At 37.1% G+C, this 25,408-nt stretch overlaps 1 protein-coding gene across 1 annotated transcript in view; it reads left to right on the plus strand.

Moving 5' to 3' along the window:
• The window catches only part of LOC149299958 (phospholipid-transporting ATPase IH-like), a gene marked incomplete at its 3' end in the record, with an annotated part of 135,717 nt that overhangs the window by 18,903 nt on the left and 91,406 nt on the right, over positions 1-25,408 (plus strand). The window contains exons 2-6 of the mRNA XM_089485952.1: positions 7,666-7,838; positions 20,231-20,353; positions 23,199-23,288; positions 25,054-25,134; positions 25,252-25,359. Coding sequence (XP_089342078.1) covers positions 7,666-7,838; positions 20,231-20,353; positions 23,199-23,288; positions 25,054-25,134; positions 25,252-25,359 — 575 coding nt within the window. The remainder of the gene's footprint in view (positions 1-7,665; positions 7,839-20,230; positions 20,354-23,198; positions 23,289-25,053; positions 25,135-25,251; positions 25,360-25,408) is intronic.

A 25,408-nucleotide genomic window follows, 5' to 3' on the forward strand; every position in this document is an offset into this window, starting at 1 on the left:
TAAGTGGTAAATGAGTAAATAATACAGTGGGAAGAAAAAAATAAGTGAACCCTTAGGGATTATTTAAATATAATCTTCAGCAATTATTACAATACTAAACAAACATCTGTTTTAACTAATAACACAAAATGTATTTAATATGGACAAGAATATAATACATAATTCAAACAGTCACTGTGTGGGTTGGAAAAAGTATGCGAACCCTAATCACTTCAACAAAAGCTAACTGGAGTCAGGAGTTAGCAAGCCTGGTGTCCAATCAATGACATGGGATTGGAGGTGCATTTTAGAGCTACTTTGACATAAAGAAAACACTCAAACATTTAGAATTTGCTATTCTCAAGAAACATCTGCTGATGTGAACCATGCCTCAAAAAAGTACATTTTAGAAGACCTACAATCAAGAAAGGGGTACAAAGCAATCTCAAAAGATTCATCAGTCCACAGTTGGGCAAATTGTTTGTAACTGGAGACATTTAAGCACCGTGGCTACTCTTCCCTAGAAGTGGACGACCAGCCAACTTTCAGAAACATAGGTTGGAGAAGACAGCTCTTCAGAAAATGATTAAGCAAATCTTATTAAAAGTAAGGCTTGCAAAATGTTCCCCTTAACTTACCTGCTAATGCTGATTTACTTCTAAGTAAAGGAGCTGGCTGTGCCCATACCATGCTGTCAGACCCTTACTATAATTTTCTTAACGGGGCCGTATAATGTCCTTGACAACTTCACCAAAAAGAATACATATACAAGGCATTCTTAAAAAAAAAAACCTGAAAAAAAAACAAGGGAGAAGCTGCAACGCCTTTCCTTCTCAGGCGAGTATTGCCACTGGATGGCTGGCTAAAGGGCCCAAACTAATATGGAGATACCATGAAAGCTTAAAGGGACCGCTTAGCAATAATATGCAATAAAGTTCATATGATACCTGGAGTTTTCCTTCAAGAGCAAAAAAACCTACAAGAGTAAGGACTGTAAAAAAAAATAAAAAAATCAAGGGTTTCTAATGGGGCAACCATTTAGTAAGTAATGGGTTACTCAATGTAATGCAAACATTGCAAAGGCTTATGAAATTGTGTGGTAATTATCATAACCCATTTATGTATCAACTGCTTCCATATGCTGTAGTGAGAGCTTATGTGGCCTAGTATAAAGCATAGTTAAATAAGCAATTGCATTATACAGGACCAGCTCAACCCTTCACGCTACAGAAACATGCCAGTATAGGCCATACATAATGAATAATTAAGTGAGTTAGTTAAAACCAATATTTCCATAAACTCTTCTTTTTAGTAAATAAATTCAAACATGTGAATGTAGGTACAGTATCTCACAAAAGTGAGTACACCACTCCCATTTTTGTAAATATTTTATTATATCTTTTCATGTGACAACACTGAAGAAATGACACTCTGCTACAATGTAAAGTAGTGAGTGTACAGCCTGTATAACAGTGTAAATTTGCTGTTCCCTTAAAAATAACTCAACACATATCCATTAATGTCTAAACCTTGGCAACAAACGTGTGGACACCCCTAAGTGGAAATGTCTAAATTGGGCCCAATTAGCCATTCCCTCTCCCCGATGTCATGTGACTCGTTAGTGTTACAAGGTCTCAGGTGTGAAAGGGGAGCAGGTGTGTTAAATTTGCCATGGATTACTGGAATCATGTCCTATGGTCCGATGAGACCAAGATAACCTTATTTGGTTCAGATGGTGTCAAGCGTGTGTGGCGGCAACCAGGTGAGGAGTAGAAAGACAAGTGTGCATTGCCTACAGTCAAGCATGGTGGTTGGAGTGTCATGGTCCGGGCCTGCATGAGTGCTGCCGGCACTGGGGAGGTTCACTTGACACAGTTCATTGAGGGAACCATGAATGCCAACATGTACTGTAACATAGTAAAGCAGAGCATGATCCCCTCTCTTCAGAGACTGGGCCGCAGGGCAATATTCCAACATGATAACGACCCCAAACACACCTCCAAGACGAACCACTGCCTTGCTAAAGAAGCTGAGGGTAAAGGTGATGGACTGGCCAAGCATGTCTCCAGACCCAAACCCTATTGAGCATCTGTGGGGCATCTAACATCCACCAGCTCTGTGTTGTGTGTTGTTATTTTGAGGGGACAGCAAATTTACACTGTTATACACGCTGTACACTCACTACTTTACATTGTAGCAGAGTCTCATTTCTTCAGTGTTGTCACATGAAAAGATATAACAAAATATTTACAAAAATGTGAGCTGTGTACTCACTTTTGTGAGATACTGTATATGTGAGTATGTCTCAATGCATGCAGTCTTTGTGTGTATTGTGTGGCTGCTTATATGTGTAATTTATGTCACTATGTAACAAATGCAATATTGGAAGTACAGGGAACCAGGTCAACCAGTAATCAAGAAGAAAAGTTGAAGTAGTGTTAGGCTACAGTCCTTAATCCTCAAACATTGTGACAGAGCACATAAATAATCAGTGGCACTCACATTCCTTTTTAAGGTGGATTGGCCTTAAGCTTTAAATGTAGTTAAGGAGTGCTTTGCAAATAGCAAAGCAAAGTTACATTTTAACTGATCCTTTTCGAGTTAGTAGAAAATGAGTTGCGACATGTCTAAGAGGGTGTGGTAAGGATGTGAGTAATTTTCTATATGATTGGCCTTATATTTATAATATATACCATTTGTCTGTGACAACCATGAGAAAATAACATGCCTCTTTTAGAACAATCGTCTCAGGCATATGGATCAGGGCCCTGGACATAAATCCCATATTAATATTGTTATACCAGCCGTTTTTTTATTGATTAGCCCCTAGGGTTGTTCCTAGTGTTCGTCATCTTTTACAATGCCAGCAAATTCCCTAGTGCCCAACGTTAAATAGGCAGTAGTAAATGATCTGGGGCTTCATCCATAATAAATTGCAGCAGACTGGCTTTAGTAACACACCTATACCCTTCTCATAGTCTCTATATACCCTCGCAAACCTTATACACAACACCATATCTCTTTCTTTGTGTTCCTTGTGGGCATGCACATATCCCTTGTGCTTAATTACACGAGCACAGTCCCTGCAAAGCCGCAAATTGATTGTGTATTGCTACACATCACTGCTTTATTATCTGATAACGATTGTAGTTACATTATAAACCTCTGCCACCTGTCCGGGCAGTGTGGCATTCCTGGTGTTTAGGTACTTTGCGCTAATCGGACAACTCAAAGCCAAGCAACCACAGCAATGGGATCCCATCCCCTGCGTAACTGTGGTTATGAAAGCTATAGACTGCTACTACAGAACAGCTGTACCACAACTGCATGGAAGGCTGTGTCCACACCAGCCAAATATAAGCATCACTTTCTAAAAAGTTTAAATATTTTTTGCATAAAGAATCTTAGTGTCATTGATTCCATACTTCAATCTAAATAAGTTTGCGAATAAGTCTTTGCGAATGTTTCATTATGTAGCTTTGGAGTCTTAATGCAGGGAATATTTTTCTTTCATTTTTTTTTTTCTCACAAATTGCATATAACATTACTTGATCATCATTCTCCTAAAAGTTGCTGTCATGTCAGCAAGACTAGTCCAAATAAAATGTAAACGCCAAAACCAGATCTTTGTTATAAACACAACAGGAATCATTTCAATACAAAAGGTTTTCCTGATATTATTGATCAATGTGCTCATGGTATTACTGTGACGGCAGGCCATTAATGGAGCATTGCTATGGTGTCAGCATATTTAGCTGCAAGGCTCAGTAATAAAAATGCAAACATAGGGATCGCTAAAGATCATATTATGGCTAAATCATTAAAAGCAAAGTCTTCTGTAAGCAAAGTAACAAATAATTTGTCGGTAATGTTGGACGGTGTGCATCACCTGAATTTGGGGGGGTGCTGCAGTGCACCACAGTAATTAAGGTGCATCTTAATCACTTGCAGAGGCAGAGCTCAGTGGGTTCACACAAGGCAATGCTTGGTGACCCTGCGGTCTCACATGAAATGCTTTGATGATAGACTACATGCGTGTTAGGCTGTGTGGTGGTGTGGAGTGAGTGCTAGTGTGTGTGTGTGTGTGTGTGTGTGTGTGTGTGTGTAGCCCCACCATAAGATTTAGGCCAAGAAGCTGTCAAGCTGTTACTTGTAAAGCACTGCTAATGCTATATTGTGCAGTCAACAGAAAGAAACAACATGTGTCCTAGGTATATGTGGAATTACATTATAGCTAGGCTTTTATAGCACTAGACTGGTGATGTATCTCTGTATTACAGTAAAGGAACATTAGGAGTGTAGGTTTAGCGCATGCCTCTCATGTGCCCCTCTTTATATGAGAAAAAATATATGTATTGTCTGTGCCTAGTGATAATACAGTAAAACTGATTACAACGTGTGTTTTAAGGGTGCCTGTTTGTTTACTTATAGTTATGAATTGAGTATTAATTGGCCATGCTGTAAGTGACATGCTTGATAGTGTATAATGTTATAAGTCGTCCATGAGAATACCTGGAAATGTTTGGTAGTGCCGGCTTATCCAGCCATGCCTACTATAAAGTACCTCTGTTTAGCCTTTTGAAATGGATGGCTGTTGTGTGTATTTATGCTACATCACTTATGATTGAGTGTTTTAGTGGCTTTTACACATTACTTGTTTAATGTGCAAGAAGATATTCATTTGACCGTTGTACACGGACAGGCTTAGACTTTAGAACTGAGAAACAAAATGAACATGTATTACACACAGATTATATATATATATATATATATATATATATATATATATATATATATATATATACACACACACATACGTGTTAATAAACTTAATTATTTATTATTATTTCTATGATGCTTAAACCTCCATAGCTGCATCACCTCTAAATTTGCCTGCTGAATTCAAAGCCCCATGGGTGATATCACCTCTTACCCTAGATTTAAAAAAATCCAATCCATTCCTTTTGGGAAGACTGGAAAATCTTATAAATCTACAGAATACTTTCCCTGTACCGAGACCGAATCATATTTTGCTTTGTGTTAAACAAAAAAAAACCCTAGACAATGCATGTCAACTAGGTAAGAATAGATGTGACATGTTGTCAGCTTATTGACTTACCATGCTTTGTGCAAGACAGTATTCCAATAATAAACCAATGTAGGGAATTAGAAATTTCCATGGAAAATGTTATGTTTTCCTAGCCATGTTTTTGGAGCTCCCGGGAGCAGACCCTTACTCATACTTTTTTTCAAAGTCGCTTTACCATGGCAAGTCTGTGTTGGGAGGAAAAACCAAAAGGTTTAAGCAACAGATTAAAGATGATCAAGTCATCTTTTGTCAGCACTCCAACAACATGAAGGATGCTATTTATCAAGATATTTGCAATAGCCATTTTCTCTGAAGTCATGGTAAACCGCATCTACAGGGTTTTAGTTGTGGGTACACCTATCCAGAAATTAAACACAATTTGAACAATGCAGGTAAAAAAAGAAACGTCAATTCACTCTTACTGTAGATTCACTTATTTGTATAAGATGATTTACATAAATGTATGAGACTTCTTGAATCATTAATGACAATTTAAACTCTTTATATGTACACAGTACTTTTGTCTTTTCTGCATCCTGTTCTTTAATAGTAGCGCTAACCAAAAATAAACACTTCTTTGTTGTAAAGAATACAGTTATTCTCAGTTGTTTCCTTTTCCTGAGAAAACCAGACACATGATGATCATGTTCCAATAAAATTAACAAAGTCCCGTATGAATAAAGCGCTGTCACCAAGAGCCGTACACACCTATGGAGGGAATAGGGAAAATAAAATATTTAGAAAGCTGTTTAATGTTTATCAAATAGAGGAATATTTGATTTAATATAATTGTATTAATACCCACAGCTTCTAAGGCAGTTCTGTTAAAGGAGATTTTTTTGCAGATTAAGGGAAATCGTAGCCCTTTTTGAATCACATGTATGGAACTGGTGTCTAATAAATAACGATGGATCCTTTTCTATAAGACAATGAGTAATATATGGGAGGCCAGAAGTCATTTTGTAATATGTGTCCACCTTTATGTAATATGTATTCAAAGGCAGTATGATTTCACCTTTTTTGCAGTAACCTATATGTTCAAGAATGTGGTTGTCTGATGGGAGCAATTAGAATTAAAAGTTAATAGAAATAGTCCATACTTAACAAACCCCGTCATCCAAGAGTCCTAGAAATATTACTCAGACTGTATGTTCTACTGGCCATGGACCTTTTTTCATTATGTATTTGTACCTGCTGTATACTGTTCAAGATGTCTATTAGCAGTAACATGGCATCTATTCAGCTTTTTACAGGAATACAGGAAGATCAACTAAAACACAACTCATGGTATCTAGGCAATAACCTAAACACACCTGGGCATTGTATCTGTATAACAGGATATCAAGCGTCCACAGTGGGTCCATTTTAGCCTCACGCATTTTTCGGATCTTTTTAACTTGGCAAAGTATATTCTTAAAATATTAAACTCGCTGGAACAGTATTTAAATGCACTGGGTTTGTCCATACGAAAAATCCATGGTTTTGTCCATGACTGTGCCCCAGTGCACAAAGCAAGGGCCATAAAGACATGGTTGGATGAGTTTGGTGTAGAAGAACTAGACTGGCCTGCACAGAGCCCTGACCTCAACCCTATCGAACACCATTGGGATGAACTGGAACGGAGATTCCGAACCCGGGCTTCTCGTCCAACATCAGTGCCTGACCTCACAAATGCTGTACTGGATGAATGGGCTAAAATTCACACAGAAACGCTCCAAAATCTTGTGAAAAGCCTTCCCAGAAGAGTGGAAACTGTTATAACTGCAAAGGGGGGGGGGGCAACTTTGTATTAATATTGATGTATTTAGAATGCAATGTCATAAAATTCGCTGTTGGTGTAATGGCCAGGTGTCACAATACTTTTGTCCATCTAGTGTATATATCAAATATGTCAACAAAATAATGGCATGCGGCTTGCTAATGCCGCATTTAGTATTGCAGCCTATTCTTATTGGTGACTCATTTCCTGTACGGGAATCCTGTGGGAAATAATGAAATAGTTATTGATGTTAAGTATTACCGCATGGTCCAAATACAAATGCGACACACTCATAATACTTTTATTTATTTGATTTATTTACCTGGATCACTGACGGCTCAGACAAAAGTTTTCCCAAAGCATTACAAGGAAGTTAAATAATAAATAAATGTACACTGCTTTCATTCAAATAAAATCTCTGCAGAACCTAATCAGTAATGTATTAATCAGTGTGTTGAAATGTACGGCACGATGTTGTGCTCTGTACACTACTGAGACCGGCATCTGATGTATATCCAGGCACTCAAGTGTTCTGTGTTCATATCCATTTAACTACAATATGCAAATACATACACAAATCTCAGTTTAAAGGCATTTGCTGAGCACAGAATGTCTGGGGAATGCAATGTGCTATTTAAATATGCCTCCTTTAAAAATTTGACTATTTCCTGCACATGTGTATTTCTTTGTTGTTTAGATGGAGCATAAATATGCAAGACGTTTACATAGTAATGCCTTCTGGTTTCAGCTGAGAAAGCCAGAGAAGAGCGTGAATGAGGCAGAAGTCTTATTTTATAACTGCTATAACTAAATCACAGATGCCCCAATTTGCATGTAGTAAAATGCGTTGGATCAGGTGATCACAAGCGAAGTGCTACGACCACATTAAGAAACAAAGTTTACCTGCAAACAAAAGTCTTCCCTAGGCAAACAAATAAGAGCCCACGTTCAGTTGCATGTATGACTGTAACAATAACACGTGTGGCTCGTGTCCTGAACAGTCTGAATGAGGTTTGTAGCTGGAACTGCAGCAGGAGAGCTGTGGTAGAGGAGATGACTTTGTCTGTAAAAATGTATATACAAAGCTCTGGAGCTAATCTGTAACTATTTAGGCACAGCATATGCGATTCTTAGTGTGCCCGATTGCAATCATATAAAGACATGTTTGATGCCATGCAGGTACTCCTAAAAAAGCTGACATGCATTAACAGTTCAATTATTAAAAAAAGGAGAGGTCCTAAAAAAAAGAATCCCTGGAGCACCGATTGTCTACTTGGACCTGTGTATGTTGTCCGTGGAGGTTTCCACAGCTTGGGTTAACCGTGTCTGGCTATATATATATATATATATAGTTAGTCTGGGCTGGCAAAGTGTAGCCAGAGAGTGCTCCAAACGGGAGTTAGGCTTTTATTTTCAGTTTTTTGGGGGGTAAAATAATAGTTCACTAGATCCTATGCTTTATTGCCTTAGTGGACCGTGCACTAAGATCGGAAAAGGGACTTTGTGGCCCTCAGCTTTTGTCACAGTATTATGGATATGCTCTGTTGAGAGCTTCACACCGCAGGCCCATTCCACTGCAGAGATGAACTTAATGTACATCCATCTGGTTTATACCGTATCTCAACTAAGAAGGATTGCTCTAAGCTGGTTTAAATGTCTTGATTTCTTAGTAGAAGATTGTTATCAGTGTGGTAGTTTTGTAATAATCTTAGTAATAAGTAGCATCTGCCTTTGTTTTAGAACTAGTGACTTATATTTTTGTTGCCATGTAATGTTAGTGCACTTCCCTGCATCTCTTAAAGATTAAAAGAACGCTCCACTCGTATATTTAAGTAAAGTGCATATTGGAGTGCATTTTGCATGGATGTAAATGCAGTTTACTGTACAAAAATTGTCTCTGTCTGTCTCTGGTGAATGCAGGAGGCGTATTTTCTGCACATGCGTTCTAGGTCTCCCAAAGACATTGGTGGGAACCAAGCTCCTACCGGAGTAGAAGCAGCCAGTGCCAAAAGCTAACTCATATTAATTATTACACAGGCAAATGCTACGTGTTGCTATACTTTTTTGGCACTCTTATCTTTTTTAAACATGACACATGATGGTAAGACCGGGCTTCTCAAGGCACTGTTGAGTTGTCAGGCTGCATGTGGAAAATACAAATCATAAGTAAGTTTTTGAGGAAGGGTGGTTTGATTAAATAATAACTGTGTTTTAGTACAATTTATATATTTGTCTGATAAACTACTCAGAAACTAAACATACTGGAGATATTTTTTTTCGTTCACATTCACGTCCTTGTACCAAACCAGATTGTAACAATAACAGGTACACAGATCACATGCTTAAGGTAAGCAACATATAGATAAAGCTTCCCCATGCAGCATATACAGTTGGGTATATCTCCAAATCCCTTCAGTGGACCCAAAAGTAGTAATTCTCTGGAGAAAACCAAATGACAATAAACAGATTTTATCTGAGTTGAGCTCCTGCGCAGAATCCACAATGACACCAAAATGAGGAAAATAAAAGTTATTCAAGGAGTAATGAGTTTACTCAGCTTTTCACCATTTTTTCCCCACGCAGAAGAAATGTATAAATGAGATGTATCCGGTATCCTTAGTTTCAAGGGTATTCTCCTAGTATACAGTAATACAAATATCACACACAAAACCTTTTTTATATTCATGTCCTTTTTGGCTTTGATTTAAATAATACTCAAAATCAGATTCCTTTACAAACTTTAGACTTTTTTTTCTCGTCCACCATTTTAAGTTACAAAGACTTTATGGCCATTGAATCCAACCAATTTTCTATTAAAAAAAATGGCTTAGATGCTAATTCTATATATAGCCATATTGATCTTAGGAAGACAGACAAAAAAACCCAACTGAAACATTTGGCAATTATGTCTCATAAGGGAAAAATACATTCCTTCCTGGCTCCAGTAATGGCAATTACATTTCTCCCCGGATCAACATTCTCACTCTGTTTCACTTATGTGGCATATTTGTGCATGCATTCTCTTTATACAAAGGACATTTAGTCTTTTATTTTATTATGGATCTCCTGGGAATTAGTTATGAAATCTAAGTTCTAAACAAAGACCCTCCAACTCTTTCCATCACCCAGGGTTTGTTTTCCAAAGGCACAAAACCATTTCCCAATTGTGGGTCATATCTGTAGAAGAATAAACAATTGGACTCCATAGCTCTCCAGTGGGCTTTTCCCCCAAACAACCCAGGAGGGTTAGGGTTGCATAGGTTGTATCACTGTACTCAGGAGATGTTGCTTATTGGGGTGTTGTTTGGCAGTGACATATACCAGGAGCAGTAAATTCGTACCTAAATTCTGTGTGAAACAGAAACAAACAAATAAAAACTAATGCTAGAATCTTCTGGTAGAATTAGTGCATGGGAAGTGATATCCTGAAGTTAATTATTTAATGAAAAATGTAATCATTTAACAATTAAATTAATTGATTTTTGCCTTTAATTTAGTATATATATAAATATATATGTGTATTTAATTCAATAAAAAATGTAATTTAATGAATTCATTAATTTAAAAACAAATCGCATTAAAAAAAAAACTAAAAATGTGCAAACATAAAAAAAAAAGTCCTGATGTGCAAGATCGCTGCCAAATCCTAAATGCTTTTTCTGGTGGCAGGGGGCAGCAATATTTAAAGACATATCGTTGCTCAATACAGCGAATGTGATCACTCCGTTGTTTAACCCCACGACGTGCCAGGCATATATATAGGAGGTACGGTTAGCAGCGGGGGTTGTCTGCGTCCATTGCCATCGTGCATACACCATCCGACTGTCAGAGAGAATTCCCCGCAGCGCTGCGGGGAACTCTCCTCTCTGACAGTCTGGGAAGCTGCGCTGCGGGGGATCTGGATCTTAGTCTTACAGTCAGACCTCTGTTTGAGCTTTGATTATAAGATGACCCGATTATAAGACGAGGGGTATTTTTCAGAGCATTTGCTCTTAAAAAAAACCCCAAAAAACCTGACCTGCAGGTACAGAAAAAAACCTTCCATTTTCCTACATCACGCAGGAAGCGGATCGCTGTGACATTTACCATTTAATAAGTGTCTGTGTCCTCACTTTTCGGTTTCTGACCACATATCACCTTTTTAGCATCCGTTTCAATCTTTAGAGCAGATACAGGGGCACACTTGAAAAGAAAGTGTGCACCCAACGTGAGATAAGGAACTTGAGGACACACTTCTACTTAGGTGCACTTGAACAGTGAATTAAGTGGATCCAATTTGATTGCTCAAAAGAAAAACAAATAAGATAATGACTGGCCAAGACAAACCCCCTCCCATGCATACTCATCAATAATGCGTAAACCACAGCGGACATTTTGACTTGTCAGTGGAATTACCGGTATACACAGTATATATATGCATATATATATATATATATATATATATATATATATATATATATATATATATATATATATATATATAATCACTGTTAAACTAAAATGTACAAATATCAAATTTCATTGGATATATCCATTTTTTAAATAAAGGGCTTACTTTGTAAATGCATTTTGGTGGTAAAGAATAAAAATTACTGTTGCAAAGTATTACCCCCTCTTGAAAATGGAACTTCAGATTTTAAATCGATAACACCATATTGCCATTTGGACATTGTGTCTTCTCTCATTTGCATCTCCAAACGATTAGTAGTCCACTATTTCTCACTTCTATTTTTTTTATTTTTATTCAAACCATTATGCTGTTAAATACGCTGTCACACAGCAACTAACCGTATCTGTCAGCTCTCCACCTACTCTGGGTTCTGACTTAACTGAAATAATTAGTCCTCAGAAAAACCATTATATTGGGCCCATAATCCCATGAATTATTGGAGCTCTAGTGTATATAAAATAAATATATTTAGGATCACATTGCAAGTCAAATCATAACATTGTTTGAGTTTTAAGTTGTTATATTATACACAACTTGTCATGTCTTGTTTGTACAGCTCTGAGGAATATGATGACGCTATAAGTCGATAATATGATGATGGCTAGAACCCAAAAAAAAAAAATAAAGTATTTGTACAGAGAACCTAATCATTTTAAAATAGTTTAATTTAAGGAAGAATCAACTCCCAAAATGCTATCTTATATAATGTTATAATATTTTTTTTTGTATAAGGGCAGAAAAAAAGTACTGAAAATGCGCATGCGCTACTCATACAGAGTCATTTTAGCGTGCGGTTCAATTTGCCAAATGGTGGAATGTCTAAAATGTACCCTGAGAGGAACCAAGTAGTGTTTGTTTTGTCGTGACAAATAGAAGATCATTTTTATGGCCTTATCACTTGTCATCTATAAGTGTATTTACCTACTTAATTTGTGAAACTAAAAGAGTGACCACAATTATGTGGATGCATAGGGTGTTCAAGATAAGGAAAGCAAAGAATGAGCAGTATATATTACTATAGGTATGTCTCTTATATTCTGAATAGAATATTCATCCAATTCATGCTTAAATATCTGCATATCTGTGTATTAGACTTTGAATTTTTCATGGTTGGTGGGCCTCAGATGATAGGGTTATGTTTTTTTGGCTGTGCATTAAATTACTACACATGAAATTAGTTCTGCATTTAGGATTATATTGGGCATAAGGCTTTCTGAGGACACAAAAAATATACCAAATAGGGCAGCGCACAAACCTAAAAAGCATAAAAGGCATACACATTCAGATTCCGGTCTTGGTGTTTCAGTGGCTTTCTGTCTAGTTTCAAATACTCATCCAAATTAGCAAAACCGGGAACTATCTGGTTTTCACCTGAAGACTCCGGTTGAAGCGTCTCTTCTCCAGGTCTCCTCTGAGAAGTGTGCTTTGACTTTTTTGCCCTGACTAGCTACACCCTCTCTCTCTTCTACCTATTGACTATAGTTAACAGAAGTAGTTGGTTCTTCCTGGAGTTGCCTGCCCCCCGCCTTTGGTGCATTTCTCTTTGGGCTTAAGTACCTTTTGAATCATGATTTCATCCCTGACGGTGTAGTACCTGTTATTACTGGTTACTGGAATCCATAAGTGCTTACTGGCATTGTTTCAGTTTGGTTCTCAAGGTTAACAAATTGGCCCTTTTTTACTGGACAGATCTAAAGTTCATATCTTGTTGATGACAACCTGCAAACTGTGTCCATGCATTATGTGGGATGTATAAACTTAAGTAGTTTGTTCCCTTATGGGAGTTTAGTGGTCAACAACATGTGAGAAATTGTGATATGTACAGGATAAGTGGCCTATATGGCAACCCTTTTCTTATTACAGAGATGTACCTGATCTCATGTGTGCACATAAAGGGGGCGGGGCCAGACTCTGCGTGAGCCTGCCGCATTGAGCTCTAGGCTACCCAGTACAGATACTGGGTAGTTCTGGAGTTCATTCACAAGAGTTTAGCTTGTGTGCCTTAGACATACACAGTGTATTGCAATGTGCATAGGCAGTATTCTTACACGGGGACAGACCTGAATTCGACGAGACATGACCCATGCACAGCAAGGTGAGGGGTGCACTTGAGCCCCCTGGCAGCAGTGTCCATGCACCCTATTCTGCTTCCAGTGGTAGGACCTCCAACCCTGCCCCAGTTGCCAAGAGCCCTTGTTACTGCTCTGACTCAATGTGTAGAACACTAACCGACAGGTGTCCTTAAAGTTGTGAAACACGTGTTTTTGTTGTTATACTATGTAGTTAGAAGACATGTAAGTTAGAAAACACTTTTAATGGCTGGTCTGGGTAGAGTCTGCACATAATTAACTGAGGTGGGTTCAAAGTGCAGGTAATCCATGAATAAAATGAGTGACTCGGAGGCATTGCTCAGAGCGATTCATGCTATAAGGATTTATATTGCTTGTCAGTAAGAATTTCATCTACATTCTTTTGACAAGCTCACACATATCATTCTTTGATCGATTAGAGTTCTTATGTCCTATAGAAACAAAGATCTTACTGAGTTTAAAAAACATCTAGCAAGTTCCAGGTTTTAATATCTGAGGAAGGTAATGGTTTAATAATGGTAATAAAACAATGGCATAATGGTGTGAATATTACACAGGGATTAATGTAAATCCCAGAAAACATATAACCATAGAAAATGAAAGCAATATACAGCTGTTGATACTGTTAGCGGTGGTCGGTGAGCAAGCTGTAGAGCACCAAAAAATGCAGCACAAAATTAGCCAGGCGTTTGGCCTTAAATTATAGTGGAAAAAGAGACCTTGCCCTTCTAAACATGATTTTTTATACCCTTTTACATTCTCAGTTAGGGTATAGTTTCTTCCATATATGGGCAATATTTGACCATTCATGTAACATACTAGCAGGATTGGGGGTATGAGGTCCTGCACACGTCGGGACACACGCTATTTTTAATGGGGGAAGTAGGTGGAAGTGGAGGGAGCTGCAACGCCACTCCAGCGACCCGGAGTTTCCAATTAGTGGCTTGGAGAAGCGTTGCTTCACCCGGAGTTTTCCCAGGTATGCGTAGTAGAATTCCATTCCCCTAACCAGTTACATGAACAGAAACACATGTTCCTACCACTCATCTTTCACTCAGGTCTAATGCAAATATATGTATAGGGAACAAAGAAACCATGGATTTCTTATACCCATCCACAATGTAGATTGTATTCCAAATGATGCGGCTCTACTTTTATATAAAAACTAGCCTTCTTACATAATACATTTACCGTTGCCCCCTCGTCCTGGCAACTTATACTTCCTAAATGTTTACAGCACTCAGCATAAAAATTACACATGTACAAGAATTTTAAACCGTTGATTATTGTTTTACATTGTACAGGACAAGGCCTCTTATCACTCGCTCTTGCACTAAATGCTGCAATCACTGAACATTTCAGAGTCTTATCTTTCACCAAGACATCTTATTTCGATAAATTAGCAAATTAAAGGTTTAGAAGATAAGACGACTTAATGGAAACTGCTACTTTCTTGAAGTGAAAGTGAAATGATTAATACTCCAAACCTCCAGAAACACCAGCCAGATAGTAGCTGTCAGATCAGTTTATTGTAGTTTGGCTAATCAGCGTTGCCTGCTATCTGCCTTCAATTGGTTGGTAAACAGCACTTGAAGGTAATCTGTTATCTGTCAGTATTTTAACAGCAATGTAATCTCCGAACAGATTACAGGGCTTTGACATATAACACCAGACACTCTGTTGCCATATGGCAATAAAAACATCACATGCAATAGCATTGTCCACAGAGATGTAGAACTACATGATGTGATAGAGCACCTTTACATTAACCCCTAGATTCCTATAGTTGTCATCTGTCGCTGAAGGAATTGAAGTAGATTTTTCACATATCCAGGTTTTAACCAGGGTAACCACATTGGCCTTTTTTGCCAGGAACACGGAGATTTCACATGTTGGTTATCAGGACATGTTATGTATGCATGAAAAATGGCTGATGTGGTCACTGTATTTGTAGTAACATGGAATTCAGTGCAGCCCATCGCATACAATTCCAAAAATACTTATATAAGGCTTAAATATTGGGGATCCCGTCACACTATGTGGCCGCATATTACTTGGCCCACCACTACGTCAAAGTTCCCCAAGTTTGGCCTATCTAATTTGTTATGGATAGATAGCTTACCAACGAGCGGAATCAGTGGGACTGCACTGCATTTTAACCCACTGAGACTCTCAATTCCAGAGCCTTCTCTGGACACCATTAATGAGGCGCCTTTGTGGCAGGAGGGGCTGCTCAACCCTAGATCGAGGTCAGAAGATTGGTCAGAACCTGTAAATATGTACAGCACAAAATATACAAACTAGAGGCCCACAACTTAAAATGCAATAAAGGTAAAGATAAATTATCTCATCATAAAAAAGCCATAAAGAAATAAAAAGGTTATCTATAAGGGCCGATTCTGATATACAGTATTTGGCAAAACATTCCATTGGTTTCTATGGTGATAGCATTTTTCACCAGAATTGCTCTTTGTATGCAACCCCAAAACTGTATATTTTCTCAACATAACATTAATAACCTGTTTACTGTCACATTACTTAATCATAGTTTCAAGATCTTTTGTACAGCCTATCTTTCAGCAGAAGTATATTTGTTTTATTCGGTGAGATTAGCTCTTCTGCAGCTTCTCCAGGAGCCTATAGCCGAGCAACACCGTACGCATTTAGAGTTTACAGTCTTGTACATCTGCCCGGCAATCGAAAGGGTTAAACGTGCTTTGGTGTATTTTGATCAGGTTAGAGTCTTCCCAATTCCATTTTCTCTGTATAAAAACGCCAGCCGCCAAGTAAACAGACAAACCAATAAAAGTGAATATCTTGAAAGTCATTCTGGCCGTCCAGCTTTATGGAGGATCAATAATTCCTGTTTATAAATGTACTGACAGTAAGATTTTGTTGCAGTCGCTGTTCGTACCCTTGGAGGAGAATATAAATATCTGTATGAATTATCAGCAGAATTCTGACATGGTCTTTTTTATTACGGTCCTTTAGGCATCTGCTGGTTTATTTATGAATTTTATTTTCTTGTGTATTCTTTTCTGGCAACATCTACTTTTGTTACTGTCTACAATATTTTTTCTCCCCATTACGTAGTTTTCCCATGGCATTGATTGAAGTTCTGCAAAGTTCTTACAGCACAGATTACTTAACAGCAGGTGATTCCAGAATACAGAAATTAGTAACTTTTCTTATGCCATAAAACTCAGTATCGGCTGCACAAACAGATGGGCACAATAAACCATAAAGTTCATTGTCCCTGACAGCCCCAGTAAGGAAGAATGCATATTAAAGTACTCTGTGAAATTTGCATGATTATTCCTCCCCATTGACAATGCTAGTGAACATGGTAGGCATATTTTGTGCCACTTAATCTAGAAAACATGCCAGGGTACTTTTGAAGTATATAATGTATCCATACGTGGGGGTTTAGGGCACATTTCCAGGAACGGAAGTCTCGGCCGGAGGACTGTCCTATAAAACCAGACAAGTTTGCTCATCCGCCTATTGTTTAATTATGTCCTTTAAGTTCTCTGACTAGATTGTAAGCTCTCAAGAGCAGGTCCCTCTTCTTCTTTTCTACTAGTTTGTTATTGTGTGTGATTTTAAATTATTTTACTGACTCTTGTAACAGTACTACGGAATCTGCTGGCGCTATATGAATAAATGTAATGTAATGTAAAGGGAATAACTTCAGCACAGGAAATAAAATTAATGCAGGTTTTGCCATGGATCTTAGTTTTCCTGATGTATCATATTATGTGGGGTTTAAAGAAAATATCTAAAAAAAATAATAATAATAATAATTAAAAAATAATACAAATAATAACAAAAATTATAGCAGTCATATGGATGTAGCACATGAAAGCATGTTTTTTTTATTTATTAAGCACTTTACAGCATAACATGGGGAAGGTACAATCAGTATATTTAAATTCTGTAAGGACCAACAAGGGGTCAACGTCGGGCTCTGTTGAGCTCTTACACTCAGGGCATCCAGGGACTTCACAACGTTAGGTTAGGGGAACGTAGGGGTTTATTGAACAGAACACAATGTATATACATGTCACTCCAACATACTTTCTTCAGCATAGTCTGCACAATCCATCCCTTGTGATCTATGGATAAATCTATAATGGAAGGGTCTTCCATCACCTTTACCCACCATAACTTTTGTTATTGGTAAATCTATAATGCACATTGATCTTTAGTCATTACTGTAACTTTAGCTTCTACTTGTCCTCGCAAGCCAGTTTTATTTCATTGGTCTCTGGCCCATGCATGTTTTAGTAGTTTATACATGCTATAAGAAGGATGAATAAAAGCAGATTTATTGCTAGCTATGGAGAACCTCCAGTGATTATTCAGCAATGGAAGTAACAGTACAGATTAGTCATCACTAATAAGGTTGTACACAAATCAGTCCTGTAAAACGTTCAAATATTAACAAAATCTACTAGTTATGTAGCCTAAATAATGACATAGTTCTGGGTTCTGTATTATTTGATGCTTCTCTTATCCATTTCTCCTCTTCATTCTTGAATGCAAGCACCGGTTTAAATGAGGTTACCAAGGATTGTAAGAACACCCCAGCCATCATTTAAAATATTTTACATTCCCGTCATTGTGTCAAACACATACTGTATTCTACGTGTCCGCTTCACTGCATGCAGACTTATGGTACGACATGACATAGAATAGTTCTAAATGCCATTCCAGTCTGATCTGTGCTCACAGGGGCCTTTTCTGTGTATTCCGAATGCTGTGAGTGAATTCCGTTTGGTGAAACCAACCCCTGGTATTAATTGCCTTCTTTATAAAGTGCTTTATGCGTTCCTAAGGGGCTATGGTCAGTAATGAGGATATCTATCCTGTTTGGGCATGTAGGGTCAATCCAATCTCATAATGTGCGTCTCTATGAGGCTCGCCCAGGCACCCTATTAGAAGGAATACAGCAAACATTTTCTAGCAGGTTCCGTACAACTTTGCGTAATTTGTTGGTGCTTAATAAATAAAAGTTAATAATTGTTTGGATTTTTTTATTTTTTTTTTATTTTGTATTTCTTTTGGTGTTTGTGTTACCATTAAATTGAATAAACATTTTTTTAAATAAAAATATCACTTACTGCCCCGAAACTGATGTATAACCAGATTTCAAGCCACCTATAGTCATTTCGGTGTTCGCAGCAGTGAGATAACCCTGTTTTGTAGGCTCAGAGGAGTTTTAATGCTTTCAGAAGCAGACACAGGAGGGACCTTAGCGATTCTATCCGTTGCCTCCAGGCAGTTGTAGCGGTGAAACCGCAGACTGACATAGCATTCTCTTGTTATTTCACCAGTGACTCAGATATAACGTAATTTATCTTTCATTAAGCATCATATCGTAATGAGACTTTTATATTTGCTGGTATTATTTGCCGGGTATTATTTTGTTATTAGATTATTATAAAACCCTACGACGCAGTGCATAAGTTAAATTTCAGGCATAAATAGGATTTAAAGTTACATTAATTTTTTGTATCGGATAATGGCCGAAAAGCCTATTTTGTTTTGTTTTAAATGGAATTATTTGCACTTAGTTTTGATATTTAGCCATGATGGGTCTGTTTGCTGGTTGGGGATGCTTTATGTTGATAGCTGATATGTTCGCTCTCTCGCATAAAGCATTGTATTGAGAACATTAATTTCGTGTTTACAAGTACACAAAGTCGAGGTCAAACAGCGTGTCTATTTTGGTATTCTAAACAGGGTAATTTGAGGATTGTGTCTCCTTTCACTTGTCCAATTATTACGCAACACTGACTGATATGTTATCCAGTAATGTGAAACAGATCACTCGCCTACAGTCTTTCTTCACGTACTGATGATATTGGCCTGATCCGGAATATGCATTAATGTAATGCATTTTGGAAGTGCTTTTAAATGATTAATAGTGCATATGTGCATATACATAATTACATAAACATATTACCTGGCATAGAATAAACAATCCATTATCATATGTGAAAAGCATTAGCAGGAACCTTTTTCTTTACCTGGGAGATTAATTTACCCTTCCGAGTTCTAGATGGGTAAATAATATGAGCGGAACCTTACACAAAATAATTCTTCAATTATTAACCAATCAAATGCCACCTTTGTATTTTTTACGTATAGTTTTATGCTTTTTTTTCAATCTGTGTAGAAGTTTGGAGGTATTTGGTTTCAAATGACCACTGAAAGGGAGTTCAATGATACATGAAGACCAAACCTACATACAGTGGATATAAAAAGTCTTTTTATATCCACTGTGTGTAATTACCTTCACCATCTTCACCATCTTCTTTGGCCGTATGTCCTACTATAGGCTCGTTAGAAAAATGACAAGCCTGTTCTTATACTGAATAAAGGTTTCAGGAACATTACAGAACCAATATTTATTTTCTACAATTTATAGAACGTGGGTGTCATAATTTAATCCCTGGGTCAGATTTTATGACTTAATTCATTACTCAGACTCTAGTCACTCTTACATGTATCTGGGGAGCATCGTTTGTATTATTATTGCAACATTTTGTACTATATAGGGTTTCATATACTGTATTTGTTCTACTGTACTGCTTTTGTTCTATATGTCAGTTGACCAATAGATATAGTATGAGCAGATACCAAATTGAAGAGCCTTGGCTCTTAACACTCACATTTTTTTAAATTCTTAGACCCTGGTTCTTTAAGAATGCCACTACAGTACTTTTAAACCTTTTTTTGACCAACCATGCATATTTTGTATATTAGGACTTTGACATATTATTTTGATGTTTTTTTATTAAAGCCTCTGTATTGTTTCTGTAACGTGTCTCCTAATGAAACATTATAATGTTTTCCAGTGTGCAGGGGAAGAAAACTGGGTAGACAATCGAACCATTTATGTTGGCCACAAAGAGCCTCCTGCTGGCACCGAAGCATACATTCCTCAGAGGTATCCAGATAACAGGATAGTCTCCTCAAAGGTAAGATTGTTTATTGTTCCTCAGCAAAATCAAACACATGGCTACCTGTCTGCAGTTTCCCGTAGCTACCAACATTCATCTGTAATGTTTGTTCTAACTATTGGGGCATCCTGCCTTCTTCTTATAACTACTACAACAAATTGGGCCTTTTATCATTTTATTTCTTCATAGTTTACAATAATTTATGAGATTTTAATGCTTAGAGTATGTATTCTGTCCTGTTTTATAGATTAAACATATGTTACATTTCCAATAAAGTTAAATAGGCTGTATGTATGTGTATACCACAGAGAAAGCCTCTGAGGCCTATTTTCAATGCATATCGGAGTCCATTTTGTACACACTCCAGTGCATTTAACAGGCATTAAAGAAAATGTGAGTTTGTGTTTAACAACTCCCCACTTTTCATCTAATGAAAGGAGGGACAATCCATCAGTACACTTGTTGCACGTGCTCAATAGAACACATATACTATATATCTATAGGAGTGGCAGCAGCCAACTATGTGTATTCTATCTGAACGCAGATGTTTTGCCAGCATACATGTGATTGGTTGCTGCCGCTCCCACTTTTATGGCTCAGCATGTGCAAGAAGTGTACTGTACGTACTAACGCATGCCTCCCAAGTCCCACATAGCGGTTCTGCTTTTGTGGGGATCATGGGCTGGTTGGGGAGCCATGCAGGCTTCCCTTGCAGTTCCAATGTGGCTATCTGCATCTGAGTGCATTGAGGTTCTTCAGGTGTGGTGGTGGTGGTCCTCTTCTTATAGCTAACCCCTCGAGGTGACCGTTCTTTGAAGGAGCAGCAGTAGTTTTGTATCTGAAATTGACTTTGTCTACAGTACATCCTCTAAATAATCAGAGCTCTGTAATTAGTGCAATCATTTATCAAAAGTAGATGTCCAGTCTTTTTTACTAATTGGATAACACGTTTTCATGTTTAGAGCTAATTAAAATCTGCCTAGCTCCATGCTGTGATGATTACAGCACTGTCATTAAGTACTGTAACCATGCATAGGTAATCTGAAAATCACCATGTTCTTGTTGTTGAATGCCAGGAGAAAATGTGTATTACATTAGTAATTAACTTTGCTCTTTTTTTTTTTTTTTTTTTCTAAAGAATAATTTGTACAAAAATTAATTCAATGCTGGGAAGTTCAATCCAGAAACCTGTATTTCCTATTATAATTATCAAGCAAAGACTGAGTGTCTGGTGTTCACAGTGAAGGTCTTTAATTAGATAATAACTGGTCTGGCTTTAATAATAATTTTATAACCCAGTCTAAGCTATTTGTCAGTAATGATCAAACAAATAATGTGTCCCTCTTTAGAAGGGATTGGCCATTTTTGGGACCCAAATCCCTTCTTGCTCCACTGATGTCCCTCTGTTCTGGGAGTCTGAAATATGTGCCGGGTATCACAGTGTTTAAGTCGCCATAATGTGCATGGAAACAACAGAAAATGGGTTTATAGATTGGACAGCGCATGTGATTTGTCATCTAAATTCATTTGTCAGTTGTATAGATATCAATATGTAGCAACGTGTATGTAAAACCCTGTCCCCAGCCGTTTATAAAATCCTCAAAACAAAGTGTCCCTAGTAAGCAATTTGAAAGAATTCTCGACTCCAATCAAGACTCCCACTCCCACAAAAGACCAGTCGGTGCTCTGGGGCTTTGACACAAGCTCCCAGATCTATTCAGAGAATCCAAAAAAGGGTAACCGGAACTCGGATTTCATAGAAAATATTACATGAACTCCATTGAAGTGATATAAACCTCTTAATTCCGTATAGACATTTTTAAATGACACGCTTAATGTGTTTTCACACACGGTGCTTAATCATAGGCATGGAATCCTAGTAATAGGAAGTCTAGCACTGCTCATTTGTCTGCAAAACTTAAATGTATAGGAATGTATCTATCTTATAGCCTAACCATAGTCATTTACATTTTAGCCACCTCTGGGCACATAGTCTGCTGGTGCCTTTACCCCACATGTTATAGAAAATGTACCAAGTAAAATGAAAGATATTACAGGTGGGCTTTGGATGAAGGTGGGCTAAGCATCCACCAAGACAGACATTATGTTACAAACAGGGAAAGAATGATCAGAAATCGACAATGCCTAGATAGAATAGGGCATATCTGTTGTTAAGGTCCTGCCATTTACCATCAGTTGCACCCCTAAATGGAGGTGAAACCGAAAACAATAAGGGGGTCTGCATTAATCATTTTTAATCTACTTTGGAAAAGCATTTTTTCCTTTGGGACAATTGCACCATAGTTCATTTTCTTAATGGTTTCTTATTGGTTTGCGTGTGATTTCATATACTTTCTATACCCCGTAAAAGTGACACTGCATAAAATAAAAAAAAATGTATGCAAAGATAATCATTGATTTTATCTTTCAAATGAATATGGGTATACTCTTTGGCAGGCATGTTCCTTTACATGATTGTCCATGTCACGCATTGCATTTGCAAAATATGTATAATAACAATGGGAATTTGGGTAACATACGGGAATTTTACCAATATCAAAAGCAAAGCGTACATGTGTTAATTTCTATATGCTTTTATTCTGATAGTATAAAAATGATATAAGAAAAAAATGCTATAGACAAAACCACAACAATTTGAATAAGCAGTAACAGAGGAAATATTTATAAAAAGAACTTATATGCTGTTTTGTCATATTTATTAAGGAGTCAAGAAATGGTTCATATGTTCTGTCAGTAACACATATTCAAAATAAAGGCCATGTCTTTACCCATAAATATATTTGAACAGAAATTGTTTATTTGCAACTTATATAATTATTACGTATTCTTTTTTTTTTCACAGTACACTTTCTGGAACTTTGTTCCGAAGAACTTGTTTGAACAATTCCGAAGAATAGCAAATTTTTATTTTCTCATAATTTTTCTTGTACAGGTATTTATCTATTTTTTTTGTTTGAAAAAAAAAAGTATTAGAAATTAGAAAAAGTATGCAGATTTAATTGTTATATATGCCTTACTTGGGTGGGGTCTTTCCCCTTAAAAAATTAGATTTCCCATAGGCCTTTTGCAAACATACATAACCCAGGCCAACAAAGCATTGGGATTCATCAGTTTTTGACTGGCTTTGAAATAAAACAAATTACCATCATTAGGAAAGAAACATCTGGGGAAAAGTAGTTGCATCTGTTGCTTTCCAACAAAATCTCAAATTGTTTAATTACATTGGGTCAAAACATCAGTAATTTTATATTGGCCTGAACAGAAGCCTCAGATTTCACCAGACTTATTAATGATAAAACTAATATGCTATACATAATTGAATGAGATTTGTTTTCCAATAAATTCATTTCTGAGGGTTTGTTTGGATATTTATATGGGAAATTGAGCACGTCAACCACATTCAGTGCATCTAGGCGTTAATTAGGGTACCCCGACTTTTTCTGCTGTGGATTCAAGTCTATCACCAATGATGATGTCCACAATCATTACTAGGCTGAGGTTATCTGGGTACATATACTTGGTAGCTAGTTTTTACAACGGTTACGTGCATGACACATACTGTGCCTTTTGCCTCTTTGGAGTAACTCGAACATTGGAGTAATGAACACCCTGTGTCCCCATGTATAGAGTTTAACATAAAAAAAATAGTTCAGGAGCAAATCTGACCTAAGCAACTTCATGTGCACAGTGAATACCAAAGAAGTTTGTGGAAGCTTGATGGAAGGCTTCTTTTTTGTCTGCTAGATGCCTAATGAGAATATAATTGTGTTATTTAGTTTTTCCTTAATTTCTCAACATAATATGCATGTTGACTTGTAACATAATGTACCAGACATGCCCTAGAAGCATCATACTTAATGCTATTTTACTTGTCTACAGAAGCCATTTCATCATTATTAGGTTCTAACCCTTTTTTTATCACAGCATTAGAAAAACAAAATAAAATGTTTAATCTATGGTGCCCTGAAATGACACTGACATTTCTGAGAACCTACTATTTTTAATTTGTGTTCATGTTTATTTTCTGGCTATAAATTATAGAATATGTAAATACTTCCGGATTTTGGAACCCAAATCACTCACAATTTTATATTAAATTGTGAAATTGAAGTGTGTTCTTCTTTTAACTGGCTTACACAATTCATAGATATCAATCTGTGGGTCACATACATTCAGAAAAGTCATGCCCCCTACACACGTTTCTAACATCACCACCTTAAACACAATTGACCGTCTTTATCCATTTTAAATGCATCTGCACCTTCAAGGTGGTCCAAACTGTTATATACTGAACGCTGTTTAAGTAAAACTCTTTGTTGTTGACCATCACACAAGAGTTGAATTTAGCAACTTATTCAATGATTATCAACATAAGAGTCATCCTGTGACCAAGGTAGACTTTTATAGACAGCTAAATAGACCCCTCATGGTTGTATGTTGCTCTAATTGCAGATAATATGTACTTGGTCCATATGATCTTGCCATGTTTATTTGACCATTGGTATTGTCTTATATTCAGAATAACCTGATGCCTATCCCTCACTATATTAATATCTAATACTTCTTCTGGAAAGCTGTTCCACTTAGCTACCACCCTCTGAATTATCTCCAACAGGAACAAGAACTGCATTGATCATTCTATTTACCCTTCTGTTAATTATAATTTAATACTGACCGAGGTATATTTTCATTTAAAGCTTATTATTGACACACCAACCAGTCCGATAACCAGTGGTCTTCCGCTGTTCTTTGTCATCACTGTGACAGCAATAAAACAGGTAACTATATCATTTTGTTTGTTTTAACATCCCAAGGTCTAACTGTTTTAGATTAACAAATCTGCAGTAGCATGATGCCTGCCAACTCTAAATGCATTATTTATCGTCATTCTGTAGGGCTATGAAGACTGGCTCCGGCATAAAGCAGATAATGCTATGAACCAATACTCTGTCCATGTCATTCAGCATGGCAAACTGGTCCGGAAACAAAGCAAGAAGCTCAGAGTGAGTTACATAATACAAAATACAAAAAAAGCAACAACACTGTACCCTT

This window comes from Sceloporus occidentalis, unplaced genomic scaffold, assembly GCF_023333645.1.
Source record: "Sceloporus occidentalis isolate IW3139 unplaced genomic scaffold, rSceOcc1.0.p SCAF_27, whole genome shotgun sequence".
Taxonomy (NCBI): Eukaryota; Metazoa; Chordata; class Lepidosauria; order Squamata; family Phrynosomatidae; genus Sceloporus; species Sceloporus occidentalis.